The following is a 9616-nucleotide window of genomic DNA, read 5'->3' as shown; positions in this document are numbered from 1 at the left end:
TGTGTGTGTGTGTGTGTGTGTGTGTGTGTGTGTGTGTGTCGGGGTGGGGGAAAGATTGATTGATTGATTGATTGATTTGGACCTAGCCTGGCTTTTAAAACCTCAGTTCACCCTGCAATGGTACACTTCCTCCAACAAGGCCACACCTCCTAATCATTCAAATCCTTCTCAAAAGGTTTCACCCTCCGGTGAATAATCATTCAAATATATGGGTCTGTGGGGTCCATTTTAATTCAGGGTTATGATTCCTAGGCTGTGGCAGCAGGCTTAGGTCTCATCCCAAAAAGTGTATTGTTCCCTGCTTTAAAAAACTGCTGTGAGCAGGATTTGGTGGTATATGCCTTTAATCTCAGCACTTGGGAGGCAGAGACAAGGGGATCTCTGTGAGTTCAAGGCCACCCTGGTCTTCAAATTCTAAGACAGCTAGAGCTATTACACAGAAATCCTTGCTTTGGATTTAAAAAAGCACAACTGAACTGGAGGTGCAATAGTATACACCCTTACTCCAGTTATGGAGAAAGCAGGACACTCACTTAAGCCCAAAAGCTTGGGACTGGCCTAGACAACAAAGAGTTTGTCTCAGGTAAGACTGCTGGGATTGTAGATTCACATACTGGTAATCCCAGCACTCACAAAGTCTAAGGCCACCCTGAGTGACTTAAACAAAAGTTGGGTGTGGTGCACACCTTTAACCCCACCACTTGGGAGGCTGAGACTGGCAGAGCTCTGAGTCTGAAGCCAGCCTGTACTACAGAGTGAATTCCAGGACAGCCAGGGCTACATAAAGAAACTCTGTCTCAAAAACCAAAAAGGGAGAGGCTTCGGTGCGTTTCGTGGCGCTCTCTGTTGCCGGCTTCCAGGCCTGTTTAGTCTGTGGCTCTCCCGTCTACTGGTTGTTCTCATTATGAGAGTGAGTTGTGCTTGTTCAGAGAAACAAGTGTTAACGGAAGGAATCAGCCACAAAAGCATTGGTGCCGCTGCCTCCCCGCCAAAGCCTTCACAGGTGGAGGGCGGCTCACTGCACATGTGGTGTGCCTGGCGGGAGAGGGTGAGCCCGCACTGGGTGTGCTTGCTGTGTTCTTACATTTTTTTCTGTTACATTTATTTATTTATTTATTTAGTGGTGTATATGTCTCTGTGTGTGTGTGTGTGCCCGGCTGCCTCATTGCTTTTTCAGAGTTAAATTTCTGATGTGTTTTTGTCCTCTCACAAAGTAATTGACACCTGTAGTAGGAAGTCCATGCAGAAGACAGTAAAGCCCCTGGGCTGCACTCTGCACAGAGGGGCTGGTAGGCAGCTGTCCACACTTCTGGAGTAGGCCATGGCGTGGGGCCAGCTGTCTTTGGGCCCATGGGTATGACCATTTTTCTTCTTTATGTGATTGGGCAGATTCTCAGCACATGGAAAGAACCTGCCTTTCTTCCCAGGCACTGTTGATTTTGGGGCATTGTTGGCTAGCCAGGGGGAGGAGGGCCTGGCTGTCTGCCCTCTGGGGTTGGGTGTCATCCTGTAGCTGGGGTTGCAGAGGTGAGGCTGGCAGGGTGTTGAGCCCCTTCTGCCCCTACCAGCAGCTCTGCACAGATTTAGGGTCACTGTGGTCAGTAGAGCTAGCCAGAGGCAGCCATGATGCCCTCCCCTGATGCTCTCTCTGAAATGAAAGCCAGCCACCTACTTTCCCTCTTGAGGGTGTTGGGGACTCGGGGAGAAAGTCTTTAAAGCAGGATAGTGCTGTACCTAGGATGGATCCTAAACGACACATTTGGAGAAAAGCAGACCTGACTCCCTGTTTCATATTTGTTTGCCAGTGTGCACAGCACTTGTTATTTGTTGTTGATATGTACTCATGGAGGAAAGTGGGGTAAAGTGCAGACTGGATGAGGCTGAGCAGGATTGCCTGAGCCTAGGAATTCTAGACCAGATGCATTCATAGCAGCAGGCTGTCTTTGTAAAAGAGGTGGCTCAGGGGTTGGAGCATTTATCTGTTGCTCTTCCAGAGGACCAGAGTTTAGTTCCCAGCATCCACATCAGGTGGCTCACAACCCACCCACACATTGCATAAACATACAGACACACACACACATAAAAGCGGGATGACAGTGGGGATGGGGATGGACTTGTGGCATCCTGGATAACACTTGCAGTGCTGTGGGATAGGACTGGTGTGGGGGAAACACAGGCCTGTGTATGGCAGTAACTGCCGAAGCTGTCTCTGAGTCGGCTGTGTCTGACAGCTACCTTTAAAGAGTTAGCGAGTTGCTGTACGTGCTTCAGGAGCCATCCACTGGGGCAGCTTCTGTGCTGTTATGTATACAGAGTATGTGTGTGGAGGGTTGTTTGTTTGTTTGTTATATGTAAGCACACAGACACTCCAGAAGAGGGAGTCAGATCTCATTACAGATGGTTGTGAGCCTCCATGTGGTTGCTGGGATTTGAACTCAGAACCTTTGGAAGAGCAGTCAGTGCTAAGTCATCTCTCCAGCTCTATGCAGGTGTTTTAAAACTGCTTCTTTTAGCTGGGTGTGTTGGTGCGCGCCTTTGATCCCAGCACTCTGGAGGAAGAGGCAAGCAGATCTCTGTGAGTTTTAGGCTAGCCTGGTCTACAGAGTGAGTTCTAGGACAGCCAAGGTTACACTGAGAAACCCTGTCTCGAAACAACAACAACAAAAATCAAAAACCTATGTTTTTGTTTGTTTTGTTTTGTTTTTCAAGACAGGGTTTCTCTGTGTAGCCCTGACTGTCCTGGAACTTTGTAGACCAGGCTGGCCTCGAACTCAGAAATCCACCTGCCTCTGCCTCTGCTAGGATTAAAGGCGTACACTACCACTGCCTGGCTCAAAAACCTATTTTTTTTAAAGGTTCTTAGCAAACTGAGGACGGTTGTAGACCTCTATCCCTGTGTATGAGAAACACTGCTCACCACCTCTCCACTGTGCACACAGAGGTCAGGACACACCAGCACACGGGGTGCAGTTCACACGGTCTTTCCTGTGGTGGACATTATGGGTGGACAGATAGGACCCTGGCTTAACTTGTGGGCTTTGGTGATCCCATCTGGCTGCATCCTTTCATTCATCGTTGTCAGATGCTTCGCAGCCAGGTCACTGTCTGCTCGGTAGGAGAGCAGTCGGCTCGGAGCGCTGCAGCCAGGCTTCTTTTTTACATTTTTTTAAGGATTTTATTTTATTTTATTTTTAAGATTTATTTATTTTATATATATGAATATACTATAGCTGTATTCAGACACACCAGGAGGGGGCATCGGACCCCATTACAGATGGTTGTGCCACCATGTGGTTGCTGGGAATTGAACTCAGGACCTCTGGAAGAGCAGTCTGTGCTCTTAACCTCTGAGCTATTGCTCCAGCCCGCAGCCAGGCTTCTTGGGGCTAAGACCCAGCTCCTGACAGATGTTGTTTGGACACATTTACTAGTCTGGGTAGTCTCAGGTACTTCCTCAGAAACTCCTTCCTTGAACGACCATTTAGAGAGTTAAGTGAGTCATGTAAGTAGGTAGAGTCCATGACCCTGTCCACATGTAACTGATGGGCATTTGGATGCTGTGCTGCTCTGCGCCGGGTGGCTGGGGTTGTGCGGTGTTAGATGTGGATGGTGCTAGATGAAGTTCCAGTTGGGAGGCCACCAGCCTTCGATGGTGCCCCTTCCCATGCACCAGCTCTAAGACTTAGGGCCTTGCCCTCCTTCAAGGCCACTGGCCCCAGGGCTTCCCTGAGCTACTGCAGGCAGTTATAAGCTCTCTCACCCTGGATGTGCTTTTCTAGTAGGTTCTGCTGGTAGGCCCAGAGAAAGGCACATGGCGTGGTCTACTGTGAGACCTGCTGGATTCTCTGCTCACCTGGCAGTCCTGTGCCTCAGATGGTAATCTAATCATCTATCTCTCTACCCGCAGAGAAGGCTATCATAATCCCACCATCTCAGGGGAGAACCTGATTGGACTGAGTAGAGCCCGGCGCCCCCACAACGCCATCTTTGTCAACTTTGAGGACACTGAGGTACCTGAACAGCCTTTGGAGGCTGCAGTCCAGACATGGAAGAAGGCCTGCACCAATCCCATAGATCAGAAGGTGGAAGAGGAGCTGAGAAAGGTGAGGCTAGTGCTCCACCTAGCCTGCTGGGCCACCGTACTGCACCATCGAGGCTGGCTCCACTTGTTCTAGCACTGGCTGGTTAGCACAGGAACTGTAACCTCAGCTGTTACATCTAAAAGCTGGTTCAGAAGCCGGGCTTGGTGGCTCAGCCTATGACTCCAGGAGCAGGGGTAGTTGGCCAGCAGAGTGAGATTGGGGCTTGACAACTAGACAAAGTCATGTAAGTAAAATAAAGAGAGCTGGGAGACACTGTGCTGGGTCAATGCTGTCTGGAACGTGCTAGGCTGCATCCTCAGGACCTCACAAGTCCTACATTTCCAAAGTTGAAACATTCCCTAAAGTTTTTTAACAGTCCCTTTGGGTGCCAGAAATGGGTTGTTGCTGGTATGTGGCGTGAATATGGAGCTGGGTCTAACAGCCTGTGCAGAGCTATTACTTGTAACAAACCCACGGAAACTGGCCATGTGCCAGGCTATGGTGCCTTCACCCTGGGTGTAGCTGGAAACACGTCACAGGACACTGCACTACCTTCTGGCTTCCGGTGCTCTGTGACAGTGGCTGGATCTCTGCTGGGTCCACAGTCCTAAACAGGGGGTTCTTAAGGGGCTTTCTGTGTTGAACCTAAGTGACACCCCATTCAGAGACTGCAGCCCTCACTGAACCTCAGTAGTCACCTGAGGCTTCCCCTGTGGCTCATCTTTGCTCTGGCTCACAGTTCCTTGGACCGCCACCCCTTCACTTCCTTCAAGTCCCATCTGCAGCACTTGCCTTCCGGTTAGGAGTGACTGGGGCTCTGGGGTTTCAGCACCTGCTTGCTCAGCCCTGATGCTCCACTGTACTGTGAGCCATGGAAGGTCGGGGACTATATTGTCACTTCAAGACCTCCACACTGCACAGTTGCTCTTGCATGTCCAAGATGTATAATCCATCCCTCTAAGGGATTGGGTAGGAAGGGAGGGATTATGAATGACTGGTCGGTGTGGTGGGTTCCAGACGCTCAGGACAGCTGATGTGAGAAGCCAGTCACTGTTGGCGTTCATCTCAGACTCTGTCCTTGACTCTCCCCAGCTCTTTGACATCCGTCCTGTTTGGTCACGAAATGCTGTCAAGTCTAACGTCAGTGTCCATCCTGACAAGCTTAAGATCTTGCTTCCCTATATGGCTTATTACATGGTAAGTCTTGTCTCACCTGCATCTTAGCTCCCACCAATGTGGTCCCTGGTGGGACATGTTAGAGCCATGGCAACAGAAGGCATATGTACTTCCTAGCATCCCTGTTACCTGGCACCTTGAGACAACTTGTTAACTAGTTAACTTGTTACAGAGCTGGGAAGATGGCTCAGTGAGTAAAGCCCTTGCTACACCAGCTTGAGGATCCCTAGCGCCCATGAGGTAGCATGTGCCTGTAACCCTAATGCTGAGTAGGTAGAGTTGGGCAGGTCCTGGTACACACTTATACACACACACACACACACACACACACACACACACACACCAAGACATGGACACAAAAAAGAAACAGAAAGATTTCAAAGCCCCCAAGTCCACCACAACCTTCTAATCTGGCAGTGTGCAGATGACTTTAAAGGAAGAATTCCACAAGGCATAGGTAAGCCTTCTGTGCATATGATGTCGTAGTGAGGATTCCTGAGTGCCTGACGCTGGATGAGGCTACATATCACTGCCTTCATTTCTCCTGGAGGTGACAGTAAGGGTCCATTTGTACCTCTGAGGAAAAGTAGGACTTCGGGCGTTAACATGCCATGTCTTGGCTCTGTGGCCAGTGAGTGGCAGAGCTGAGGCCCAGAGCCCAGGCCTCTTAATGACAGCACTTGTCACTTCACTCAACTCCCCATGCTGAGTTGAGCTTAGTGGAAGAAGGCCATCCTTGACTCCTCCCAGGGGAGCATGGAGATTGGGGTGGGGGCAGGGCTGGTACAGAGCTTCCAAAAAATTGAGAAGGAAGGGGTTCCTACCTGCTGAGGGGAGCCAGCATAAACCCTGACCTTAGAGGTTGACGATGGGCAGGGGCTCTGGTGGACTCCTTCTCTCACGGAACATGACTTCCAGCTCTACTGTAGTGCTCTTCATGGAAGGGACCGTTGTCACAGAAACTCCTGATCTCACTTTATCCCCATAGGACCCCATCAAAGGGTGGGGTCTAAGGCCATGTTTCAGAGCTCAGGGCCCTGCTACCTCTCTGTAGGGCTTGGTCCCACATACATGCTAGAGGACCTGACACTCAGTACTTTTGGTCCCCAGATAACGGGCCCGTGGAGAAGCTTGTGGATTCGGTTTGGCTATGACCCTCGAAAACACCCAGATGCCAAGATTTATCAAGTCCTTGACTTTCGAATCCGTTGTGGGATGAAATATGGTAAAATTAAGTTTATTTTCTGTCCTTGTCTTTGTGTCCACCATTTCTAGCATTGTCCTTAAAAAAAAAAAAGACTTATGTGTATGTATCTGTGTGTTTGAGTATCAGCACATGTGTGTGCAGGAGAGCAGAAACGAGACAGCTATCCTGTGTCACTTTCCACCTAGTCCTTTGAGGCACTCGCTCTTCATGAACCTAGGGCTCACATTTTCTCAGCTGGCTAGAAGCCAGCAAGCCCCAGCCACCCTGTCCCTGTCACACACATCCAGAGCCTGGGTTGGTAGACATGCATGCAGGGTGTCCATCTTGCTGTGGAGATGCTGGAATCCCAACTAAATTCTCAGGTTTGGACTGCCACCTTTCCAGCCACTGTTTCTAGCTGAACAGGGATGGCCCAGCAGTTAAGAGTGCATATACTTACAGAGGACCATGCTTGAATTCCCACCACCCATGTAGACAACTTAAAACTGGCTGTAACTACAGTTCCAGAGATACAGTTCCAGAACTATAGTTCCATATATGTATGTATATGCATACACACATACATATACTATATATATACATATACTATATATATATATATAATTTATATACATATATTATTTGTATTATATATAATTATATATAACAATCATAGTATAGTATATTGTATATATATATATATACACACATACACATATGTATGTATGTATTTATTTATTTTAAAGATTTATTTATTTATTATATGTAAGTACACTGTAGTTGTCCTTAGACACTCCAGAAGAGGGCGTCAGATCTTGTTATGGATGGTTGTGAGCCACCATGTGGTTGCTGGGATTTGAACTCCAGCCAGACCTTTGGAAGAGCAGTTGGGTGCTCTTACCCACTGAGCCATCTCACCATCACATGTATTTATTTTTAAAGAACCTATTTCCAGCAGGGCATAGTAGCACATACCTTTAATCCCAACATTCACAAGACAGAAGCAGTTGGATCTCTGTGAGTTCAAGGCCAGCAGTCTTTATAGTAATTTCCAAGATAATCAAGGCTACATAGTAAAGGTCTGACTTGAAAAAATGATTCTATTGCTATGGAGAGACTAGGCCAGAAACATTTCTGTATCCCTCCCTAGCCCCTCCCACCACTGAGAGTCTATGGAACAACATAAAGGAGCTTGGAAATGGAAGTGGTGGTTCTTTGCTGGCTGTGCTGCGGTCCTCTAGTTTATAAGCAAAGACTGTGACATGGGTCCTACTTAAGCCCAGGATGCCAGGAAAACCACATAAAGATGTCAGTGCATGCCAGGCAGTGGTGGTGTACACCTTTAATCCCAGCACTTGGGAGGCAGAGGCAGGCGGATTTCTGAGTTTGAGGCCAGCCTGGTTTACAGAGTGAGTTTCAGGACAGCCAGGGCTACACAGAGAAACCCTGTCTCAAAAAAACAAAACAAAAAAAAAAGGGGATATCAGTGCTCAAGAGCTGCTAGATGTGCCAGTGTCCATCCCTCCCCTAGATGGCAGATGAAACTGGCCACCTAGTTCCTTCTGACACATGGCCCTTGCATGTAGGTTATGGCTCCAGGGACATGCCTGTCAAAGCGAAGCGCAGCACGTACAACTACAGCCTCCCCATCACCGTCAAGAAGACATGTGAGTGGCTGCATCATCTGTATCAGGACATGCGTGGGAGGTGGGCATTTGGACAACAGGGTGGGAAGGTCTGCTGGGTGATCCACTCACTCTGCCGTCTTGCTTCCATGCAGCCAACCAGCCTGTCACCATGCATGACCTGAAGCAGGGCCTGGGCCCATCAGGAACCGATGGCCCACGGAAATTGACCTACAATAAGTACAAACTCAAGGTGAGCGCCCTCTGGCTCTAGTGGAAGGTCAGGTGGGGTGATGAAGTGTCACTGCGGGGCTGGGCACTTCTGAGTGACCCTGGGAAGGGTCATTAACTGACTTAGCTCTCTCCCCACCCAGTGCCTTTGTATTATTCACCCTTCAGGGCCCTCCAGAAACAAAGAGAATCTCGGGTGCCATCTACCCAAGGTCATGGGGAACTAGGGCCATCTGGGCAGAGAGGTGGTGACAAGTCCTGGAGAGGGAAATTTGACGGCAGCAGATGTGTGCAGCTGCCCCTGGGCAGCCTGGCACCCTGAGGCCTATAACTGCTGCTGGGGTGGGGGTGGGGAGGTCAGACATCGACATGAGCACAGGCCAAGCCAGAACATCTGGGGACCAGCTGTGAGGTGAAATGCGTGATGGGTTGCACACAGCCTTCCAGGGCTCACGTTTTCATCAGCACCACCCAGCAGGGGCTAGCACAGGCCAACACTTCTCATGACCCCTCCACAGTCCTGGGAAAGGCCAAGTTAGTGTCTCTATCCTGCAGTCCCTGCTCAAGTAGCTGTGTCAGAAAATTTAAGTTGATCAGAGACAGGTGACATGAGGGAGACAGCTTTCCCCTAGTGTCATTGTGCTTTGGCTACTAGTGTCTTGGGGCCTTGTCTTTGACTCTAGGGCTATATTCCAAGTAGAAAAAGGAGGAAATGATATATTAAAGCCTGCCTTCCCCCGCAAAAAGCAGTCAAGGGAGCATGCAGGGTCCATAGAGTGACTGAGTAGAGACAGCTGGTGAGGCGCCTGCCATCCAGTTCCTTTTGGAAGGTGCAGCAGACAGTGCCCAGCATGGGTTAATGGCAGTCCATACTGTAAACTAAGGAGGGCCTGACTGCCTCCACCCTCAGCACCTCCTGGGGAGTGCGAGCCTCCTCTGCACATCTGCTGGCCACCCTGGGCCTGGGGACAAGCCAACCCCTTAGGCTTCCATGAAAGCCAGAGCATGGGTGTCCCCAGCACTGTTAGACCTCTGCAGCCATCCCATCTCTTCCCTCTTTTCCTCAGGATTCGGTCTACATCTTCCGGGAAGGGGCTCTGCCACCCTATCGACAGATGTTCTACCAGCTGTGTGATTTGAATGTGGAGGAGTATGTATGAGGGGCCCTGTGCCCAGGGATGGATGGCCCCTGGATTTTGGGCTAGATTTGGCCCAGGAGTAGTGTTTTCTACAGCTGTTCCTGCAGCTGAGCTCTTTTTTTTTGTTTGTTTGTTTTGTTTTTGTTTTTCAAGACAGGGTTTCTCTGTATAGCCCTG

At 49.4% G+C, this 9616-nt stretch overlaps 1 protein-coding gene across 4 annotated transcripts in view; it reads left to right on the top strand.

The window, feature by feature from the left end:
* Gtf3c5 (general transcription factor IIIC subunit 5) overlaps window positions 1-9616 on the top strand; it is a 21008-nt gene that overhangs the window by 8229 nt on the left and 3163 nt on the right. For all 4 annotated transcript variants that reach the window (XM_021193710.2, XM_029536995.1, XM_021193709.2 and 1 more), the window contains 6 exons: window positions 3908-4103; window positions 5175-5279; window positions 6369-6483; window positions 8031-8111; window positions 8225-8322; window positions 9368-9450. In XM_021193710.2, coding sequence (XP_021049369.1) covers window positions 3908-4103; window positions 5175-5279; window positions 6369-6483; window positions 8031-8111; window positions 8225-8322; window positions 9368-9450 — 678 coding nt within the window. The remainder of the gene's footprint in view (window positions 1-3907; window positions 4104-5174; window positions 5280-6368; window positions 6484-8030; window positions 8112-8224; window positions 8323-9367; window positions 9451-9616) is intronic.

This window comes from Mus pahari, chromosome 3, assembly GCF_900095145.1.
Source record: "Mus pahari chromosome 3, PAHARI_EIJ_v1.1, whole genome shotgun sequence".
Lineage (NCBI taxonomy): Eukaryota > Metazoa > Chordata > Mammalia > Rodentia > Muridae > Mus > Mus pahari.
Note: the sequence above shows the minus strand (reverse complement) of the source record. Positions and strands in the feature narration are given on the sequence as shown.